At 63.4% G+C, this 21,426-nt stretch overlaps 3 protein-coding genes across 3 annotated transcripts; 2 read left to right on the plus strand and 1 right to left on the minus strand.

Annotated features, from left to right (window-relative positions):
- The first annotated feature begins 674 nt into the window (after positions 1-674).
- On the plus strand, positions 675-9,804 carry CHLRE_02g102650v5 (uncharacterized protein). Its single transcript, XM_001699950.3, has 9 exons — positions 675-1,178; positions 1,304-4,251; positions 4,430-4,531; positions 4,668-5,921; positions 6,080-6,281; positions 6,435-6,608; positions 6,755-6,906; positions 7,002-7,150; positions 7,328-9,804. Exons 1-9 carry the CDS (start codon positions 1,007-1,009, stop codon positions 7,503-7,505), a joined length of 5,331 nt encoding a protein of 1,776 aa, XP_001700002.2. The 5' UTR covers positions 675-1,006; the 3' UTR covers positions 7,506-9,804.
- A 104-nt stretch (positions 9,805-9,908) lies between these two features.
- Positions 9,909-15,224, minus strand: CHLRE_02g102700v5 (uncharacterized protein). Its single transcript, XM_043059745.1, has 6 exons — positions 14,375-15,224; positions 13,849-14,113; positions 13,488-13,635; positions 11,942-13,252; positions 11,649-11,721; positions 9,909-11,474 (listed from the first exon to the last, which is right to left on the minus strand). Exons 1-6 carry the CDS (start codon positions 14,529-14,531, stop codon positions 10,861-10,863), a joined length of 2,568 nt encoding a protein of 855 aa, XP_042927379.1. The 5' UTR covers positions 14,532-15,224; the 3' UTR covers positions 9,909-10,860.
- Positions 15,225-15,954: 730 nt separating this feature from the next.
- On the plus strand, positions 15,955-21,426 carry CHLRE_02g102750v5 (uncharacterized protein). Its single transcript, XM_043059746.1, has 12 exons — positions 15,955-16,276; positions 16,369-16,461; positions 16,610-16,866; positions 17,033-17,365; positions 17,657-17,979; positions 18,322-18,447; positions 18,774-18,856; positions 19,048-19,132; positions 19,375-19,552; positions 19,892-20,045; positions 20,327-20,491; positions 20,808-21,426. The coding sequence occupies exons 1-12, from the start codon at positions 16,062-16,064 to the stop codon at positions 21,064-21,066; spliced, it is 2,271 nt and encodes a 756-aa protein (XP_042927380.1). The 5' UTR covers positions 15,955-16,061; the 3' UTR covers positions 21,067-21,426.

Raw genomic sequence — 21,426 nt, forward strand, 5'->3', positions numbered from 1 at the left:
GTGACCACGGGCACACACATTTGTCATTCCGTATGCCGACACTGAGGACGGGTGGGAAACAGCTGCCCTGCCTGGCGCTTTACAGATCCCACCTTCGTGGTCCTGAAGTGGACATGGGTCAGCGGAATACCGTACATAAAGCCAACAGGGCCCACGGGACCTGCTCACCTTGCGGCTGTGCGTGCCTCCTGCCGGCCCCAGCGCACCTGTGCGGCTGCATCCCCTGCTGGCCCCTGCGCAGCTGGGCCCCCTGCTGGCGCCGGCCGTTGCAACGGTGCGCCCCTAGGGTTGCCTGCACTGCGCGCCACATGGTGTGCCAGGGGTTCAGGGGTTCCTCTGCATGGCGCCACCTCGCATATTAGTAGTAGGCAGGGACGTGCAGGGATGGCACGCAGTCTACCGTAATAGCACGGGTTATGCTCAGCTGCCGTGTGTCTTTTGCCTTGGGAAGCACGGCACAACAGGCTTGTATCCCTGCGTTTTTTTACATTGTCAGTGAGGGGGCCCGGAAAAAAAACTGCGACCAGGTCCGACCTAGTCCACTTTTCGCAGTTCGACGGGATCCCACCATTGCTGGCCCTAAGGAAAGTGCCATGAAATTAAATGCAACGGGTGAAAGGGCAGCCAATTCTGCAAGAGCACGACCAGTTCCCACTCGTATATGTGATGATCAACGTGGCGCAAGTAGTGTCAGCCCTGACGTAAGAAATGCATTGAAGCTCCGCCTACAACTATTGCAGGCAAAACGGCTCGACAGCAATAGTTCACATCGATGACCTCCGCGCATCCCAAGTTCACACACGCTGCGGCGTCATTGTCAGAATTAACTTAAAACTAAGCCTTATAATATTGTAGCCCTGGGTATCGCTTCAGGAGGAAGGGCGCCAAGATTTACTAACTTTAATAGTTCTGTGAAATCTTGCTCTTGGTTTACCGTAAAGCGCTAGAGTTGCCACGTGCTTGTTGTCATACAGTCAATATCCCACAACATGGTTTCTTGACGCAAATGTTTAGCTGCGCGCTTCTCTCCTGCTTTAGTGGTGGACAGCCGCGGTCAGCGCAAATATGCGCGCCTAATGCTTCTTACACGGCTGTAAATAACGAGCGCCAGGATGTTGCTGGCGAGCCCTCTGCGCTGGCTCGGCCGAGTGCCAAGCAGCAGCAGGGAGGCGAGCAAGGTCGGTTTTTATTGAGGGGTGGCACAATGCACCGCTACAATGCATGCAGCGCTAGTGACACAGACCGCGGTAGATGCGAAGTGCTGTACGTGTGGAGCTAAGCTGGTGGTGTGGTTCATGCGCAGGTCCGCAAATTGCCAGGCGCTGCCCAAGGCCCAACGTGGAAGCCACCGGCGGGGCGATTTACGAGCTTAAATCGGATTTTACTTCGATTGAGCCAACTCCGGGTGGTCGAGACGACAGCGGCGTGGAAGAAACCCGCCACGGCACAGCATCTCCGCTTGAGCAAGGTGACTTCTTCGACGGCCCGGATCCCACCACCGGCATGCAGACGCTGAGCTCCGCCCTGGGACCTGCTGAGCCTGTACACGTCCGGCGGCATGTGGGCATCACGGAGCGGGCCCCGCAGGGTGCTACTGCTGCCGCCTCTGGTGCTGGACTGGCCGATTGTATCTCGGATGCCGGGCCGGCGGGACTCGGCATCCAGCACGCGCAGCTGCTGAGTCCCACGCATTTGTCATCAGGGCCGATGAACCCAAGAACTTTGTCAACTGGCGGCATGCAGTTCACATCGCACAGCCTCCGCGACTCGCCTGGCATGCCCGGCGGCGGCGGCCCCGTTGCGGTCATGGCGGTTACCGCCGGCGTCGCCCGAGCGGCCTGCTCCACGGCCACAGCAACGACATCGCTGCACCTGCACTACGTGTCTCACCAGAGGCAGCTGCACAGCGCCACAGAGCAGCGCAATGCCGAGGGCGGCAGTGAAGCTGCTGATGGCTCCGCTGCGACCTGGGCGCCTCTGACGTCGGCGGCGCCGCAGGTAGCAAGCGCGGCTGCTGCAGGTGCCGCAGGCGCTGACAGCATTGTGGCGGCCACGGTGTCGGCAGACGGCAGGCCCACCGGCAGGGCTTGCGGCGACGGAGCAAGCTGCGCGTTAAGCAGCAGCGCAGCGGCCACCGCACTCGGGCCGCCGAGCACCCGGCCCAGCACCAGCGGCACCACACTGCGCACGCTCGTAAGCCGGCCGGCAAAACACCAGCAGCACCACTTCTATGCCTCGCCCTTCGCGACGCCGTCGCGGGAGCATCTTCAGGCCTGCAGCGCCTCGCTCCCACCTCCCCAAATGGTGCTGCCAGAGGGCACTGCTGTGCATGGGCCGCTTGAGTTTGAGCGGCGCAGCGTCGCCACCCTGCTGCCGACACCCGTCGGCGGCGCCGCCGCCTCCATGGCCGGTGGCGCACACGTGCTGTGTGGCTTCGCCTCATCAGAAGCACCGAAGCTGGCGGTGGCAGCCGCTGGCGCTAAGGTGCCTGCATCCTTGGCGGGAGATGCAAGCATCGCCGCTTCTGGCGTCCCGTGCTCTGTGGTGATCGACTGCGACTCCGACAGCACCCGACGACTGCGGCAAATGCAGCTCAACCAGAACCCGCCGCCCCCTCAACGAAGGGCGCTACAGCACCAGCACTCACAGCACATGCAGTACGCACTGCTGCAACAGCAGTCTGCGGCGTGCCGCTCCCCTGCCGCCTCCGCCATCATCTCCGGCATCCTGCCCAGCATCCTGTCCCGGAACTCAACCCAGCATTCCATCTGTGCCACGCCAATGCCGCCTGGCGGCGGTGGCTCATTCGCAATGGCGGCGACGCCGACCAGCGCCATGTGCCACAGCCGCCTGATGGACTCGCAATGCAGCCTCAACGCATCGCCGGGAATGGTCACTTACACCAATACCCACGGCAGCAGGCTGATGTCGCCGGCAGCCATCGTCCCCGCCGCCGCGGCAGCGCAGGCGGGAGTGGCTGGAGCAGATGAGCAGCTGACGTCGTTACGCTCCGCTGCGGCTGCGGGACAGCCGCTGCAGGTCAGCAGCATCCGGACGCTGACCCCGGCGGAGGTGGTATTCGCGGAGGCCAACGCCGTCGTGATGTCGGCTCGCCTTCCGGACGACCCGCCCAGCAACGGCCACAGGCAGAGTAGCAGCAGCTGCCGCAGCGGAACCAGCGACACGAGCGGCGTCAGTGGCGCTAGCGATGCGGCTCGCGGCCGCAACCCCAGCTTCGTATCGTCTGCAGCGAACTTGGCAGCACCCAACACGGCTGCCGTAGAGCCACCAGCAGCCGCCAATACGACTGCTGCTACTCCGGCGGGCGCCGCCGCCGCCGCTCCAACATCTTCGACTGTGGAGCGCGCCGCCCGAGGCCGCAGCGGTGTCGCAGCGGGTGGCGGCGCTGCTCTTCAGGCTCTGCCTGAGATGCCGCCGCCGCCGCCCTTCCCATATGCAACCCAGGCCAGCATGCCAATGTACACGTCTGCGGCGAGGCTGCTTGCGTTACCGTCGCTGCCTCCGGGTCTGTTGCTGGGTGCTTCAGCCCGACCCATGAACGTGTCCGTCACCTCGCCGCTCATGCTAGCGGACACCAGTACCGCCGCCGCGCTGCTGGTCAGTGGCAGCGGCGCTGCGACCAGCAGCTTCCACGATCCCGCTGCGGGCTTGTTCAGCATGCACGTCGGCAGCGGCCTTCCCTTCGACCACAGCCTGCAGCTGGGCACCGTGGGCAGCGCCTGCATGAGCACCTCTGGCGACGTCACTGCAGCCGGTGTTCCCGCGCTGTGGCGCCCGGCAGCCGCCGGGAAGCTCCTCTCCACTCGCAGCATGCGGCCCACAACGGCGTCGGTGTGCATCGTGCAGGGCAACCAGCCTGCCGGGACTCGGGCCCCGGTGCGCTTGGCCTGCTCCGCGGATGTCTCGGGCCCCGGTGTGCAGCTGCCGTGGCGGCTAGTGGGCCTGCAGCCGGCGCAGCCGGGCAGTGAGGGCCCGCGTGAGCTCTTATCACCGTCAGCTATGCCCCGCCACCTGCAGCTGAGCCCCCTCCAGCATTCGGCGTCGTCACACCGCCTGTGCAGCCATACAGAGTCGCCGCCGTCCCAGCCGCTGCCGATGGCCGCCGCCAGCAGCGCCGCCGACACCATCCTGCGCATCACGGACCTGGACACGTGCTGGGCGGAGCTGCGCGACCTGTCCTTCCTGGGCTCGGGCGCGTGCGGCAACGTGTACACGGGCACCTGGTGCGGGGTGAGTAGCCTCACGAGTGGCCCCGGCCTGCTGCTTGGGCACGTGTTTACCGTGCCGTTGGCGGCCCATACATTGCAGTGTAGTCCAAAAGCTCGCCGTGTCCGCGTTATGTTCTGCAAAGCCGCATCAACCTGCTTCCTTTCCGCTCTCCCACCTACCACGCCCCCTCTACCCCCAGATGCCCGTGGCCGCCAAGTTCATGATCAGCGGCTCGGTGGACCAGCTGCAGCGCCAGCAGCGGGAGGCGGCGCTGTCACGCCTGGCCTCGCACCCGCACATGGTGAGCGGGCCCCAGCCATTAACGCACCGCTGCTGCTGCATGCATGGCCGCCCTGCAAGAGTGTGCATGCTTCCTGGTTGCCTTTCAGGCGTTGTTGACTTCCAAACGTCCCTGCCGTTGCCTGCTGCCGCCGCAGGTCCAAACCTACGCGATCGCCACTGCGCAGCTGCTGCCGGCACACTTCCGCACCGAGTACGGCGGCGACGGCAGCGCCGCTGACGACGCCGCGCACTTCAGCGGACTGCTGTCGCAGGCGGGTGACCTACTGGGCACCGTGTGTGGCACGGACGGCACCGACCTGCTGTACGGCACCAATCCCTTGAGCGCCATGCTCAGCAACCACGAGCACCCGCACAGTGCGGCGGCGCTGTCGCGCTGCACCTCTAAGCAGCGCACTGCCGGCGCCAGCGCCGATGTCGTGGCTGCGACGCAAGCGCAGCTGGCGCGGCTGTCAGTGGCGAGTGCATACACATCCGGCGTCCAGCAGCAACAGCAGCAGCAGCAGCCTCTCCCTGTGAGGCCGGTCTCGACAGCCAGGCCCACCGCATCGCCTTTTGCGCAGGGGGCCGCAGCGGGTGCCCCCTCATCAAGCAGCACACAAAGCATCGCCACCAGCGGCACCAGCAGCGGCACCGGCCGTGGCGCGTGTGTCGGCAGTAGCAGCGCTGGGGAGGCCTGTGGCGCTAGTGGCACCAGCAGTCGCCGCATTGCTGCCATGCTTGCAGCAGGTGCTGAGGGCGGCGCAGGCGTCGTGCCTGCGCTGCCAACATTCGACATTGCAGAGCCCTCGACAGCACGCAACCATCATGGCACCGCTATCAGCGTTCAGCAGATTGCGGCGCGTCCAAACCTGGCCGCTGTCGGCGGCTCGGTCGACTCGGGTGTCGAGATGTTTTCTGCTTCCTCTTTGGCGGATGCCACCAGCGCCCGGGCTGGCACGGCGTCTGAAGCCGTGGTCGCACGCTTCCGTGGCTTTGAGCTGGGAGCGGCAAGCAACTCGCCCACCATCAGACAACGGGAGCAGCAGCAGCACCCGCGACAGCAACAGCGTCTGCAGCAAAGCAGTGTCGCAGGCGCGCTCAACACCACGGGGCCGAGCCCGCGCCCTTGTGGTTCCGCCACCGTCCGTAGCAGCGGCCTGTCAGCTGTGCCTGGCTTGGAGGAATCCCCGGGCAGCATAAGCATTGCCAAGGCGATTGCAGGGAGCAGCAGCCACCTGGGTGGGGGCGGTGCACCGAAGCGTCGCTCTATGCAGCAGATCAGTACTGGGGACGTCGGGGCTTCGCAGTCACAGCCGCAGGCGCAGGGCGCGGCAGCTGACAGGGAGGACATGGACAGCATTGCAATCAGCACCGTGGACACAGACATGCTGCTGGAGGCCGCGGCGCAGGTGCGTGCGTACGCGCGTGCGCAGTGGCGGGGGGGGCCATCGTTATCATTGATGCACGAACAGGGAAGCAGCAGCAACGAACACCTATACCCGCCTGCTCACTTGCTAGGCTTCCCCGGCTTATGTTTTGCCAGCAATTTGCCGTTGCACACCTGCAGAGGCCCCGAGCCATCCTGCCAGGAAACGTTGGCAGCCGTGGTCGCGGCGGTGACAGCACGGCGGCTGGTGTCTGCGCGCCTGACTCCTTTGAGTTGGGGGCACGTGTGTCCTTTGAGGCGCTCGCGATGCTGCAACCCGCAGACGTGCTCGCGCACATCGGCGCCCGGCCGGGGCAGTGGCTCACTGTCGTCATCATGGAAGGTGGGTGGGACATGGAACGGATGCATGTGGCAGGGCGTGTGCGGGCATAGCTTGTTTAGCGTCCATGACTTCGTGTGCTTCGCATCGATGTTGCCTATCAGCGGCAATGTCGCCGGCACTCACGCACTACGGCACTTGCTGTGTGCCCCACAGAGATGGACCGCGGCTCTTTGCACCGCGCCATCCACGGCGGCATCTTTGACTCCACTGCCTCGCACCTCAGCAAGCGCCACCGCGTGCGGGGCATGGTGCGGACGCTGGTGGAGGTGGCGCAGGGTATGGCAGCCCTGCACGCCAGTGGCCTCGTGCACGGAGACCTCAAGCCAGGTGGGTGCGGTCACTGGTGAGCTGAGCTGTCGCCTCAGCAGCATGTCCACGGGTTCCTGCCAGCATGTTGACATCTTGTCGGCCTCACTCGCTCCCGCAACTTGACGTGAGCTCATCCATCGTGTTTCGCCGTTGTCCGCCTACAGCCAACGTGCTGCTCAAGGCACAGACCCGCGACGCCCGCGGCTTTGTGGCCAAGGTGTCCGACTTTGGCAGCACACGTGTGATGCTGGAGGGTGTGTCGGCGGCGACCGTGACCACCAATGACTGGGGTACCGTCATCTACACGGCGCCAGAGGTGGGCAGCTGCATTGTTCTACACCAAACTGCCTGCATGTGACAAATTGTGTTGCAACTAGCTCACCTCGTCTCGCCTGCATATGACCTCAACAGGTGTTCAACGGCCGCAGCGGCCCTCCCGCCGACGTCTACTCGTTCGGCGCGCTGACGTGGCACCTGACCACCGGCCAGCTGCCGCACGAGGACCTCAACCCTTTCGCCGTGCTGCTGGCGGTGTCAAAGGGAGAGCTGGAGCTGGAGTGGTGGGTGGCGGCATCAAGGGCGGCAGGGCGGCCCGGGAGGGTTTACTGCTGTTGAGCTTATCTGCGCCGTATAGTCCATAAGGCGTCGTGTATTCCCTGTGGGCTTGCAAACGGCGCATGAACTCCTTTGCTGACGATTACCCGCGCATGTCGCCCACCCCCGGAAACTCCCCGCAGGCCCAGCTCCGTGCCCAAGCCACTGCGGCGCCTGGGCCAGCTGTGCATGCAACACGACCCGGCCGCGCGGCCCACCTTTGCCGTCATCGCGCGCGCCCTACTCAAACTGGAGCAGCGCATTAAGGCACAGTCCACAGGGGCGGCTGGAAAGCGAAGCGAGGCGGGGCGCCGGTCCTGATTATTCAATTCCATTCAGGCGCACAGGCGACAATTATTACGATAGATTTGTTTGATACACGCACTGAATGCGAATTTATCTCATTTCCTTACCTATGCGTGCGTCATACGTGCATTGCGCGTGCGCTACGTGCGGCGTGCGAAGCCGCCTGATGGAACGCCATGACCTGAAGGTTTCGTGCTTGCCTTCGATCACATGCCGGTGACACTCGAAGGACCCTGTGGACCTGAGGAACTCCTCTCCGCATGCGAACTGACGCAAGGCGAGACCAAAATCCTGCACAAGTACTCTGACAAGCACTTCCACAAGCTCAACCAAGGGTCAGCAACACCAACCTCCCCTGAGCTAAACGGACACTGCTGGCATGACCTGCTACTGTCGAGCGACTAGTGTTTTGTTTAATGGGTTTTAATGACAAGGACGATGGTCGTTTTGGTTCTTACAATCTGTGATGCTTATGTGAGTTGAGATTCCACGACTGCTTGGACAGCTACGTCTGTAATTGTATCATAACCCGTAGCCCTAGCGGCGAATGGCCACGAGAGATTCTGTGACGTCCTGTTCAGGGTTGGATCTTTCCTTGCGAACGCAGGTTGTTGTTTCGTAAACTGCAAATGATATCACGCCTGCCGTTTGGTAACTAGGTGCTTTGCTGCAGTTGGTTTGGGCTCAAGGGGTTTTGTGTGTGTGTGGGGGGGGGTGCGTGTGCATGGGTGTGGGTGCGTGGGCGTGGGTGGGTGGGTGTATGGCAGTAGGGGGTGGAGGCATGATTAGCGCAGCCCCCAGACCCAGATGCCTCGTGTTGAGGCTCATGCCAAAATTTGCGAAGCAGCTGTACAAGCTTCGACACCACACTTGAAGCCCACGGCTGGTTTAATATTTTCTGGCACTTGCGCGTGGATTGTGCATGGTTCCAGGCTTCCAGCCAGCCTGCTACGGTTGCTTCGCTGATGCTCCTTGTAGCCAAGGCTGTGCCACTTGTGTTCACTCCTGTAGGAGCCCTCAATAGCAAGTGGCGAGCAACTAATGAAGTGCTAGGCGTGCCAATTCGCCAGTTTTGCATAAATGAAGACACTTGGGTGGCGCTCAGGAAGCCATTGTGGGCTGTTGTGAGCAGATGTTTGGAGCTCAAATGCGGCCCTACTTCTAATTGCTTAGTTCGGTAATATGGGCTCTGTGCGAACACGCGATGCTGTGCTAGGGGATTCATTTAGTATTACCCATATCGGTAGTATGTGCACTGCGGCCGCCAGCGCCGTGCTTGAACGTTTGGTTGGGGCTACTGGCATGCAGTGCCCGAACGTTTCTACGCTGTAGAAATGTGCCATTAAGTCTGCTGTAGGCGGAGAGATTGTTTGGGTTTGGGGTCGCACTTTTAGGAGAGAGATTGTTTGGGGTTGGGGTCGTACTTCTAAAAGAGAGATTTGTTTGGGTTCGGGGTCGCACTTCTATGGAGCGCAGACATTTTGGCGCGGATTTGGCGGTATCTGATACGTCTGGGGGGTAGCCGTCTAAGTGGAGGGAGGGGGTGTTTTGGGGCTTGCCCCCTAGGGAGAATGCTCCGGGCATAAATGCTGCGGGAGGGGTCACCTATGCTGCGTGGACTCAGGGCCTAAGGGCATCTACAAGATACGGGCACTGATGTAATAGTGGCGTGGGAGAATGTGTGCGAAGGTTCCGTGATGTGAGGAGCTGTCAGACCGTCAGAGCTGCGGTTGAACGTGTGTGTGTGGGGTGGGGGGTGGCTCGGGTGTTGGTTGGCAGTGGGTGCAGGCGGTGCATTCTGTGCAGGGCGGGAATTTTTTACAATTTGCAATGTGGCGGCAGCCGCTGCAGTGTTGACATGAGAAGCGATGTCTTAAGCATGAGATGGGAGTGCGATGGGACAGTGTCAGGGCAGGTTGAGAAGCGTTGTTTTATAAGCATGAGATGGGAGTGCGATGGGACAGTGTTAAGGCAGGTTGAGAAGCGTTGTCATTAGCATGAGATGGGAGTGCGATGGGACAGTGTTAAGGCAGGTTGAGAAGCGATGCCTTAAGCATGAGATGTATGGGAGGGAACATGGGCAGGCTAGGGAGCTTCGTGACGTGGGGCCGAGTGAAGGGCGAAACAGAAATCGCACAAGGGGCGTGAACACGGGGGAACCGGGAAGAGAGTGGTTGTAACGGTTCCTTCGCACAGGCGGAAGTCCATGCTGATGCACCAAATGGGGAAAGGCCTACACTGGGCGTAGAGCACACACACGCTCTGTTGCTTCGTGTGGGAACTGAGAAGGCGGCGAGTGTAAGAGAGTCTCGGATGCCCCCGGTCGGCTGGACAGTAACAGTCCGCTGGCGACGGTGGGCTGTATCCAGCCGTGTGTCCCCTGATTCTGCTGTCAAGGCTCGAGGTACCTTGCACACATAATTGATGCGGTCTTACCCGCTCCCCATCAGACCGACTTGATGGTTGTGTCGAGAAGCAGGACCTGTGATGCGCCATCCGGCATCCCTGGGCCTTTGCGCTATGGACTTGGGGGCAATGCCGGTTCGCGCACATGGCGAATGCGACATTACAAGAAGGGACAGTCCGACCAAGCAAGGGAGCCCCGCACCCCGGTCAAGGGAAACCGCCCTCCCCCCAGCTGTCTGCCGACCTTCACAACCCGTGCATATTTCGTGTCTCAGCTGCTACATAGGGAGTCGAATTCAAGCCCAAGCCCGCCAAAGGCCCACCAACGTTTAGCAAACCGTGTCTTGCGCACGAAGCGCTGGCTACAGCACCTACGCAAAACCAGGTACCCCTGGCATACAGTCCGGGGACGCCCAATCAAACGCAAGCACTGGTGCCTGTCTGGTGCCAGTGGCACTTTCTTGTGCAAGCCCGAAGGCGCCATGTAGGGCAGCGTCCGATACCGCAACCTGAATGGGCCGAACAGCCACTGCCGACACCACGCACACGCGCGACCAACACACGAAGCCGCAGCCACACAAACACAATCCACACAAAACAAGAACAAGAGGCGAGACCGACAAGAAAGGTGGTTTTCCCTCGCCCAGTCTGAGGCCGCAAGCGTCTACATCATCTCCCGGGCATAGCCGGGGTCGGTTCGATTTCGAGTTTTCGACCCGCCGCCTATTTGTGATCAATAGGCCCAAACACAACCAGCAGGTGAGACCAAAAAGCACGGGGAAACGGCTACCAGGGGCTGGCAACACAGCAGGCGGTAGTGCGAGGCCGCCTGCTGAGCACCCAAACACCCAGCCACAGCCAGGTGACATGGCTCAGCCGCGACGCGTGCCACCTTACTAGGGGTGTGGTGGGCCCGGCGGCCCGTATGATCAGCCCATCCTCCCGCAGCCAATTGCGCCGCCGTTCAGCTCTCCAGCGCTGTCAATGCAGCGTCAGCTGCTGCAACAGCTGCAGACACCGCCCCCGCCCCCGCCGCACCTCCCCCGCTTGCTTCTGTCGCACTCTGGCTCTCACTGCCGGCGCTCCGTTTTAGCAAATCGCTTCCCCTCCACTTTCGACTCCCGCTGGCTATTGCAGCAGCAGCACCACCACCACCGCTGCCACCACTCGCGGCACTCCAATCCCGCCACGCAGCCGACCGGTCCTGACGCACGCACAAAGAGCTGCTACCGCCTGCTGCCGCCGTATCCGCCTCCAGCGCACAGCACTCCACCGCCGCCGCGCCGGCTGCCACACGCGGCAACCACTCCTGCTGCCACCGCCGTTCCGCCCGGACCCGTGCCCTCCGCTCCTCAGCCGCCAAGGCCGAGGCCGCTGCCGGCCCGCCGGCGTCACCATAATCCGCAGTTCGCGTACCCTTGCCAGCGGTCAGGCCGCCAAGCCGCGCATTCGTGCCGGCGCCATCAGAGCTACTGCTGCTGTCACTGTCACTGCTAGTGCTGCTACTGATGCTGCTGCCGTAGTCGCCACCGAATTCGTCCTCCTCGCGCTCCTCGCTAACGTGGAAGTCTCCCACACCTGTGAAACGAGGGTGCCGGGTCAATCCGCGTAGCGGGTGCACCAGCGGGCAATGAAACACGGCGTCGCCGCAGCCGCGGCACATGAAGAGCTAGCTGGACCCCGACGCGCTTTGTCAAATTGCCGCACGGCTGCATCATGTATACCAAAGCTCTTTGGGCGGCATGCACGCACCTAGCTCCTCCGCTTGGAACGTAAGGCCCCGGACGTTTTCGGGCGCCGCCGTTTCGAAGTTGCCGTACAATTCCTGCTGGGGGCAGAGCTTGGCACTGATACACCAAGTCGTACACCCCTCACAGCGCACAAGCCACGCAACAGCATCCTAGCGCGTTCTAGCAAGCCCCGCATGCTGCAGGTCACACAAAAGGCATGCGAGATGCGACCGCCACTGCTGTGGACAACCTATTTGTCATCTCGCGACGGCATATGACATGCCGATGATTGCGCAGGTCGCACGCAGCACCTACCAGCGCAGCAGGCCAGTCGTATGTGAGCCGCACGTTCGGATCCACCAGCCAGCGGTGCCGGCTCCGCTCGTGCATGTCCCCACACAGCAGCAGCTCAGGCGCGCTGTCCACACAGCCGCCCTCCCCATGGCCCTGGCCCGGCGCGTCCGCCTGGCGGCTAGCAACACCACTGCCACTTGGAAGCGCACGGAAGCGCAGCGGCGGCACGTCGCGAAGACGCCGCGCGCCCGCCACGCGCCCAGCTAAGCCAGCATTCGCGCCCGTGCTGGCGTCGCTGGCGGCTACCAAGCCTGACCCAGACTCCGCCTCTGCGCCGCCGCCATCGACGCCCGCCGCCCGCACAGCGCGCCTTGCGGCGCCGGCCGACGCCGCTGCAGACTCGGCAGCCCCTGCCGCTGGCGCCCGCCTTCCCAGGAACGGGTGAGCTCGGGCCACCACCAGCCCGCCCCAGCACCCGTGCACAGGGGTGGGCAGGCCGAGCCCCAGACGCGACGCCGTCCACGCGTCGGCTGCGTACGGCGGCAGGGGCCGCAGCCGCTGCCCTGCCGCGTCCCGCGACCACTGCACGCTGCTGGCCTCCAGCAGCACCACGTGGCTCCAGGGCAGGTACGAGCCCGTGCGCCCGTACATTCGCGCCCACGTGCCGTACGCCAAGCCGGATCTGGACAGTGCGTCGGCCCACGACCGCGGCAGGCCCCACGCCGCCGCTGTGTGCGCCGACATGGCTGCGCGGCCCTCGTCCGGCGTCAGCAGAGGCAGGGGCGCTTTAGCTAAGTCCAGGCCACACGCCACGTCGGCACTGCTGTGCCGCAGCAGGCGCAGCACGTCGGCGGCGCAAAGGAAGGCGCCGCCGGCGACAAACACCAGCGTGCTCACGCGCGCGGGCGGCGGCGGCGACGTGGGCGACAGCTGCGGGCAGGGCAGCCTCTCGGCGTCCTCTACACCACCGCCCCCGTGTCCTTCACTGCCAGTGCCGTCGCAGCGCCGGGGGTCCCCAATGGCTACCAGGGGCTCCAGCACTGCATTGCGCAGCGCAGCCCGGTAGCCGTCTTCGCTGCCCAACTCCGTGCCAGCCCAGCGCCCGCCGGTGCCGCTGCCCCCACCTCCCATCAAATCCATGCCCGCTGCGCCTGCTAGGTTCGCGTCGGCTGTCCGCAGAAGCAGCCGGTGCTGGTCCTGCGCTGCGGCCGCCGTGCGCTTGCTTCCCGGCGGCGGGCGGCGGATGCTGCCGCGTGTCACCACGCGGTTGGGCACCCCCAGCAGGTCCAGCATCCGGCGCAGCAGGTTCAATAGCTCCGGCGTGCTTGGATCCTGTCGCCGGGTGCACGTATCACACCATAGGAGCATTATGAGGCAGAGGAGTCGAGGAGCGCCTCCAGGTCTGTGCGGGGGCTTGCCGCAGCCGGGGGGTGTGTGTGCGCTGGCCCTGACTCAGTGCTGAGCGTTGGGCAGTTGGGCTGCTTGATGTGTCATGGACACGGAAGCCCCAGCGGTGGACAACAAGGATACCGGTATCATTTGGCCCCAGCACCGTTGCACGACGCACCTGGCTGGCGGTCGCATACACCGACACAAAACTGCGCCGCGCATGCTCGCCATTGCCCAGCCGCCCCAGCACCGCCAGCAGCTGTGTGACTAGGCTGGGCAGCGTGTCGAACGAGGTCCCGTCCTCCAGAGTCACCGCAAAGTAACACCTGAAGGGCAGACAGACCGAGAAGGGGACATATGGGCCCAGGGGAATGGGGGCCAGGTGCAGGGTCGGGCAGCTGTAGAGCCAAGCCATTCTCGGATGCTAAGAGGCAGATGCTCGAGGCTGAGCAGGCGACGCACAGCGCCTATCCGGCCCCTGAGGAGCGATTGTCTCGGCGGGCCACGGTATCTTCGGCCAGTGGCCGCGCGTGCCTCACCCGCCGCTGCATGCGCTCGAGTTGACGGCTGCAGCGCCGCCGCCGACCGCCGGCTCCCGGTCGACACAGGGTAGCGCCCAGCCCAAGCCGCGTATGTTGTGCAGCAGCTCGGCGAACAGGTGCGACACACGGTCGCTTCGCGGCGAACTGCCGGCCGCCACCCGCTGCATGTCGCGCTGCATGGCGGTCACGGCGTCGGCCGAGTCCGACATGCGAAGGCGCTCCTCCAGGTCTGACAGCACCAGCTGCACCTCGCCGGACAGCACTGCGGGACGGGCATGGGTGTGGCGGCAGGTGGAGGCAGGGTTGACTAGAAATTGGGTGAAGGCCGGGAGCTGTGATGACACCGCGTGCCAGGTAGCCGTAAGGTATAGCAGTGTGGTATGCGACGCTCCCACAGACGCTCCCCCTCGCTGCCGCTGCCTATCATGAGCCCTTTAAAGCTGCTGAGCCAATCGTCAAGCATATGGGTGCGACATTATGAAGACGGGACAGGCAAGCGCAAGCCCCTGACCCAGCGTCTTACTTGTGCGGCGTGTCGGCGACAGGAAAAAACCCACGCCTAGCAACAGCGCGCACAACGTCAAGGCGACGCCATATCGCCAGTTTGTCTTCCAGTTATTATGACGCGAGCGGAAGCCTCGCCTTCCCGTTTCTGGGAGCACTCTCGGCAACGGCGCCATCCAATATTGTCTGTGGGCTGACGCTAACGCCTACCGCTACATTATTGTGTTGTTTGATGAATAACAATGCAAATCACACGATATGAAAGGAACGGCCAGGGCTGCGACTTGGCACTTCAACTACACCTCCGCTTCGTATCCCAGATCGTGTCAAGCTTAAACGTCATAGCAATTGCCGCTGGCTTGAGTTTCAAACAATTGCACATGTGTGCTGGATCCTCTTGCTCGCCCCCTGGCTTCCGCACATTGCATTGACGCACCCCTCAGGCCCTCGTCCCCTACGTTTGAGTCTTTAATCCCGCGTCGTCCACGCGCCCCTGCCTACCCCGAACGCTCTATCCCCTTCATTCTCACATTGCTCCGCCATCAGTGCTGCGCGTTGCAGTGCAGCTCTCTCGACTCTGGACTTGCGCGTACAATGGGCCCTGCGGAGCCGCATGGGAACCGTTGCTTGGCGGTTGCTCGGTCTCACCTGCGCAACAATCAGGTGATATGTATACATACATGTGTTTAGAGAAACACGCGTGGCGCTTCCGGGAAAGCTCTGCGTCCGTCGGCGTCCGTTGTCTGGACACTCCACGCCGATCGGGTTGACTGTCCAGGGGAACTTGACTGTCGCGAGGTCGCGGGTAAAGCGCCCGAGGCGCGATGCCGTAATCCCTTGTAAGTGCTCACTGAAGTTCCCCTAACTATAATTTCATGGAGCTATGTCTAAAATTGTCTTTGGCCATACGTGACACATGTTGGAATGCAGGATACGTGTTGGAGGATGGACTCGTACGCAGGTCCAGACCGGCCGGGGTCTGGTTAGGGTCAGCAGGAGAGCATAGCGTTGGCTAGGCAACATCAACGATGCGAGCGAGTCAAATCATGTCCAGGGTGGCTGGGGGGCTGTCCTGGGTACCCCGCCTTGTACCCCGCCTTGGTCGTAGGGGCGGTGGGCATAGGTGGCGGGCAGCACGCAAGCGGTGCGTGACGACGGATAACGGTCTGGCGCAGCGCCTTTACATGAAGAGTGAGTGCGCCCTGCCCAAACGCCAAAATGTAGCGCTAAAACCCCCCCGACACATAGAATGCGTTTCACATCTTCAACGCCTTGTACATGTACATACGCCATGTGTTTTCTGCGGCTGTCAAACCTACCTACTGCATTATTTCAATGGCATAATGGGATACTGGGGATGTTGGGAGTTAGGGCTAGGCTTCGCCCATGTTGGCCATGCCCCCCTCCGTTTACCCTCGCTACTAGCATGGCTACTAGCACCGCAAATACGCGCACAAAGACTTGTTTTGTGGATGTATTCGTGCGGGCATGCCGGCAAGTATTGCAGATGCGGTGTCTTTCTTTCATGCCCGGACAGCTTTCGCCATCCAGTACTCATTCCATAGTCTCAATTGTGGTGTCAATATGTGGATTGATTATATGACGATATCGTATGAAATAGTACTATGCTGGTTTAAGCGACATAGGGCCGCTCTTTTGATCGTTCAGGCCCCTGATTGGTTTTATAGTGCTCTGAACATGTTGAGATGATCAGAGTTCAAAGCTGCTTTCATTTAAATAGAGGCTTCTTCACTGGCTCGTTGCCGCTGAAGCGATTGTTCTTCCTTATTTTACTGGTCCCGGTGCCCCCGCTATTCTTTTTAATAAGACACATTGAGCACGCGGCGCAGCAGTCTGAGGGTCCATCAAGCGGGCCAGGATGCGTTGGCTGGAAGGGGACCCTGGCGTGCCTGCCATTCGGGTAGGCGCACCTCGCTCGCCTGCTGGTGCACCCCACCCTGCGTCTCCGGTTTCGCCGTGACCGGGTGTCAAGTGCGTACACTTCTGCCGCAGACCTCTAGATCAGAAATCAAGCCGGACTTGCACCGACGAAGTGCGTGGGGGCTCTGGCTACTGCCTGTGCGAAGGCAACGTCACCACTGCGAGGTGCGCTCTGGCGCCTGGTACCCGCACGCCGAAGCCTAAACTCTGGGGCTGATGCTCTTCTCCGACATCGGCGCTGAGATTCTGTCACTCTGGACCACCGCGCCACTCACCTCACTTTGGCCCGTGCGCTGTACACGGCAATTCGCAGGGTGTCATGCGGCTACCACCGCATCCGCTGCAAGGACGCGTGTGCTGCGCTCGGACGCGACGGATCCGCAGGCCTGCCGCTGCCCCAGCCGCTCACGTGCGGTAACCCAGATGCCGGTGGCAGTGGCAGCGCCGCCCTGCTGCTTTCGCAGCAGCTCTGGAACGGGGAGTGGCAGCCTGGGCGGCTCAACATGACGCAAGCCGACGCGGCCTCGCGCAGCGTGTGGGCCATGTTCAGTAGCTTGGTAGCGCGACATGGTGCGAAAACAAAATTGCATGGCTTTTGGGGGCTTGTTTTGCCCCATGCAGCGTGCCTGCTGCTGCAAGCCTACACTTGCTAGGTCCGGCCATCCTCCCCGCATTGCTGCTCTCCGCGCGGCTCTCCGTGACCCTTTTCTCCACTTAACCCTTCAAAACCCTGCAGCCCCGGCACCCGATGTGCGGGTACCTGAGCCGCGCAGTAGCAGAGTTGACTGGGTGCTGGAGGGCCGCGCCATGGACAGGGGCGGTGTGGAGGCGCTGGCAAACACCTTCGCCGGCCTGCTCGCCGACCTGCCGCCGTACCCAGACGGCGGCAGTGTAGGCGGCGGCGCAGGCAGCAGTAGCAGCGGTGGCGGCGGCGGCGGTGGTGGTGGTAGTGGTGGCGCTGGTGGTGGAGGTGGCGCCGTGTTCTCGGGACGTGGCGTGGTGATGGTGGGCGGCTCGCTGCGGTACCTGGTGCCGGCCTGGGTCAGCCTGCACGTGCTGCGGAGATCAGGTGCGGCACACCAGGGCGCTGGAAGAGCGCCTGCGGCGGATAGGCAGAGGCAGTGAGCGAGCCGCGCGGTGTGCGCCCTTGTGGCAACTTTGCGCGCCCTTGCTGGACTTGTGCGACGTACCTGCGGGCGCTAGTGAGTCGCGCGCTGGTCGCGCTTGCTTGACCAACAACTGCAGGCCCCGACGCTTGGCACCCCCATGATCCCCCCCTTCCAGCCCATGCCTGAAGCAGTGTGAACCAGTGTGAACCAGTGCACTCTCTCCTCTCTTCTCTGCTGCTGCGCTGCTGCAGGCTGCCGCCTACCGGTGGAGGTCTGGTTCCCCGCCGCCGAGTACCCCACGCCCGAGCTGGAGGCGGCGCTGGCCGCACTGGGCGCCACCGCCCGCCGCCTGGAGCTGCAGGTCGACCCCATGGGCGCCGTCAGGGGCGACGGCGCCGGTAGCAGCAGCAGCAGTAGCGGCAGCGGTAGCGGCAGCGGTGACAGTGGCAGTAGCGGCGGCGGCGGCGCTACAGCCGCCGCGGTGGCCGCCGCCAACGCTGCGGTGCCGGGCGCACCCGCCAGCCCGGGCTACGGCTACAAGGTGGCGGCGCTGCTGATGAGCAGCTTCAGGGAGGTACGCGCGTGCGTGTTAATGAGCACAAGGAAAACATAGCGCAAAGACAGTGTATGCGATGCAGCAAAGCGACGGTGCGTGTGTATGTGTGTGTGTGTGTGTGTGTGTGTGTGTGTGTGTGTGTGTGTGTGTGTGTGTGCTGCACACATGCCAACTGGTCGTGCCCTGTCACGCCATCGTACCAAGCGCTGCGTTCTGTTGCCTCTCTCTATCCCTTGCTGCGGCACCAACGCGCCCACCAACGCAATCCAGCACGCCTGCCACCACCCACCTATCTGTCTGCCTTGGCTCCGCCGCACGGCTTGTTCCCACGGCTGCGCCCCACGGCTGTTGCGCCCGCAGGTGCTGTTCCTGGACTCGGACAACGCGGTGCTGCGTGACCCCACCTACCTGTTCGACAGCCCCGCCTACCGCGACACGGGCGCACTGCTGTGGCCGGACTGGTGGAGCAGCACCGCGGCAAAGGAGGTGGGCAGGGCGGGGGAGGGGGAGGTGATGTTTTGGCGGTGCGGTGGCGATGGCGATGGGGGTGGCGGTGGCGGTGGCTGGTGTGGGCACATCAACAGCTAGGGGCGGCTGGCTGGCGGCTGTCCGCGGGCGTCGGCCGGTGGCGGTGGGCCACCGCCGCCAGCGGTTGTTTGCTTGGTCCTTCCGCCGCGCTGCCGCAGAAGCGCTCGTTGCCCAAAACAGACACAGCGCAGGGTTATGCGTTTTGACCGTGTGTGTGTGTGTGTGTGTGTGTGTGTGTGTGTGTGTGTGTGTGTGTGTGTGTGTGTGTGTCGCCATGCGCGCAGGCCCCGCGCATCTTGAACGTGTCCGCCAGCCGTATGCCGCACAACACCTTTGAGAGCGGGCAGATGGTGTTGGACAAGGCCAGGTGGGTGTTGCCGCAGTGGGCGCGTGGGCGCATGCTGCGGCGCGTTGACATACGGCAAATCCCTTGCAAGCCATTTATGGCGCTGCGTGCGACCACTGTTCTGCGCCGGCTATGCGCGCTGTAGCAGTTGCTTGGCTTCGCTTCGCTCACACGCTGCTGCGCCCCTTGTCTCACTCCCGCCTCACCGCCAGGCACTGGCGGGGCCTGCTGATCGCTGCCTACATGAACATGCACGGCCGCCTGTTCTGGGAGCTGCTGCACTGCTACGTGGGCAAGGCAAGTTTTGTGTGTGGGTTGGGGGCCAGTTTGGCGCGTGTTGTGTGGTCATCTGGGTCTGGGGCACGTGTGTGGCACAGCAGCAGGGCATTCGCCTGTCGGCGGATCGCCTTGCCCAATCCGCCTAATCGCGAATGCCCCGCTGTTCGAGGAGGGAACATACCGCGCCGGCTTATATATGGCAGAGCGCGCTGCGAGACGCGAATGCCCAATGCACGCCTCACTGCCACCCACCAATCCAGGGCGACAAGGAGACGTTTGCGTACGGTATGCTGGCAGCGGGCGAGCCGTACTGGGTGTCGCCTGTGCCGGCCGGCAGCGTGGGCTTGGAGCAGGAGGTGTGCCTCAAGGAGGGCCGTGGGCCGCCGCGCTGCCGCCGGCAGTTCCTAGGCAACACCATGCTGCAACATGACCCTGACGGTGCGTGCGTCGGTCGCGGCGTCGGGCCGCGGTGGAGGACAGAGACCCACTGCCCGATGCCGCACTGGGGTCTTTGTCGGGTTGGACATGGCGAGGGGATGGGCATTTCGGCTGTAAAGTCCCTCCACGGCGGCGCGCCGCAGATGCGCAGGGCCGGGCTCCCTGCTGCGTCAGAAAGCACAAGGGGCAGGGTCGACACTGCTGCGTATCGCTGCCATCCCTGGCGAGCCAGCCAGGTTCGGAAGACGGCCCCCTGCTGCCATTGCCGCTTCTTGCTGCTCGGCCATATACACTCGTGGACGAGATGACCCGACACCGTTTCCACCGCTGCGCCAGCAGGCGAGCCGCTGTTCCTGCACGCCAACTACTACAAGTGGAAGCTGGAGCTGCCGCAGCACTTCGAGGCCGACTGGCACCGCCGCTGGCAGGTGGTGCAGCCGGGTCGCCGCGCCGTGGCGGAGGTGCTGTACGGCAACACCACAGCCGGCGCGGGGTGAGTTGGGCGGCGCTGGGGGAAAGGCACACGCAGAGGCGGTTGGCGAAGGCCAGGGCCACGTGGTGTACGGCACGGTGTACGGCTGCAGGGGTTCGCTGGCTAGCACCACGCACACAAGCCCCGCCGGCTGCGCCCTGCACCACCGGCCCTGATCCGTCAATCCGCCATGCTCAGTCCTGCACTCCTGCTTGGGAATGCTGATAACAATGCCTCCCTCCCCTGTCCACGCACGCCCCTCTTCCCACACACACCCCCGTTTCCCAACCGGTGCGCCACAGGTATGACCTGGAGCGCTTCATATACGACGCCATGTCGGCGCTACGCTGCGCACCCTGGCTGCCGCGCTACCTGGCTGCGCGGCAGGCCCTGGGCGAGGTGGAAAGTGTGGACTTGGAGGGTTTCCACCCACTGCCCTTCTACACCAACATCCGAGACTTCTACTGGTGTGTGCGGGTGGGGCGTGGGGGGGGCGTGTGTGTGGGGCGGGTAGGTGGGCGGGTGGGTAGGTGCGCACGTGCGCATGCGTGTGTGGGCGTGCGCGTGCTAGGGTGATCCGGCTGGTGGGAGGTGGTGAGTGAGGCCGGGCATAGGGGTTGGCAGCGAAGTGCTGAGGCCGGGCACCGGGGCTGGCAGGGAAGTGGGCGCTGGTGGCACGGCGGTAATACGAAGCCCCGTGCAACGCCGCGGTATGAGCCATGTGGCCTGCCCCTGTCCCTTTCTTCCCGCCTGACTCTCTGCGACTCTGCCCACCTCTCCCAGGCGCGGCTGGCGAGGCACGATTGCGCCGCTGGCTTGGCCGCCGCTGGGTTGGCGCGACTATCTGACGGGCTGGTACTTCAGCGGGCCGCGCTGGTGGATTCGTGGCGTGTGGCGGCGCGGCTGCGTGTTGCGGCGGCACTGGCTGCCGCTGCGGCCCAGGTGGCTGCAGTGCAAGGAGCTGCTGCGGGAGGAGGCGGCGCTGAGGTGGCACGACGCGCGGCGGCGCTGGTCCACGCAGCATCGCGGGGGCGGGGGTTGAGGGGGCAGCAGCGCCGGGGCCGTGTTTGAGGAGGGGGCAGAGCGGGGGCCGTGTTTGAGGAGAGGTGCAGAGCGGATAGCAAGCGATCACCACCGCGGCGGATTGGAACACAGAGGATTGGGTGAGGGCGTGCGTGTGTGTGGTGGGAGGGGCGTGAGCTAAGCGTGACTTTCGACGTATGGAAGGATGGCCCCGGCCGGGCCGACCATGCATGTGACTTGCGGCATGCATGGTGGCGTTATGAGGGGACGTTGTATGCAGGATGCAGCCAGAGTGTTTCACAACTCTGCCGCACGTATGCAGCACTGCAGGCACGCGTGTGACTTGAGCTGTAGCCAGCACGACTGTATACTTTCTCAT

Source organism: Chlamydomonas reinhardtii, chromosome 2 (assembly GCF_000002595.2).
Source record: "Chlamydomonas reinhardtii strain CC-503 cw92 mt+ chromosome 2, whole genome shotgun sequence".
NCBI lineage: Eukaryota > Viridiplantae > Chlorophyta > Chlorophyceae > Chlamydomonadales > Chlamydomonadaceae > Chlamydomonas > Chlamydomonas reinhardtii.

What these genes read in the sequence shown, in the direction of transcription:
- CHLRE_02g102650v5 (XM_001699950.3), top strand. Translation starts at nt 1,007, where the DNA reads ATGTTTAGCTGCGCGCTTCTCTCCTGCTTTAGTGGTGGACAGCCGCGG. An exon ending in TGGCCTCGCACCCGCACATG is followed by an intron (nt 4,532 to 4,667) that starts GTGAGCGGGCCC and finishes CTGCCGCCGCAG; the next exon opens with GTCCAAACCTACGCGATCGC. An exon ending in CACTGTCGTCATCATGGAAG is followed by an intron (nt 6,282 to 6,434) that starts GTGGGTGGGACA and finishes TGTGCCCCACAG; the next exon opens with AGATGGACCGCGGCTCTTTG.
- CHLRE_02g102750v5 (XM_043059746.1), top strand. Translation starts at nt 16,062, where the DNA reads ATGATCAGAGTTCAAAGCTGCTTTCATTTAAATAGAGGCTTCTTCACT. An exon ending in CTGGCGTGCCTGCCATTCGG is followed by an intron (nt 16,277 to 16,368) that starts GTAGGCGCACCT and finishes CTTCTGCCGCAG; the next exon opens with ACCTCTAGATCAGAAATCAA. An exon ending in AACATCCGAGACTTCTACTG is followed by an intron (nt 20,492 to 20,807) that starts GTGTGTGCGGGT and finishes CACCTCTCCCAG; the next exon opens with GCGCGGCTGGCGAGGCACGA.
- CHLRE_02g102700v5 (XM_043059745.1), bottom strand. Translation starts at nt 14,531, where the DNA reads ATGGCGCCGTTGCCGAGAGTGCTCCCAGAAACGGGAAGGCGAGGCTTC. An exon ending in ACGACTGGCCTGCTGCGCTG is followed by an intron (nt 11,722 to 11,941) that starts GTAGGTGCTGCG and finishes TGCCCCCAGCAG; the next exon opens with GAATTGTACGGCAACTTCGA. An exon ending in GTTCCAAGCGGAGGAGCTAG is followed by an intron (nt 11,475 to 11,648) that starts GTGCGTGCATGC and finishes CTCGTTTCACAG; the next exon opens with GTGTGGGAGACTTCCACGTT.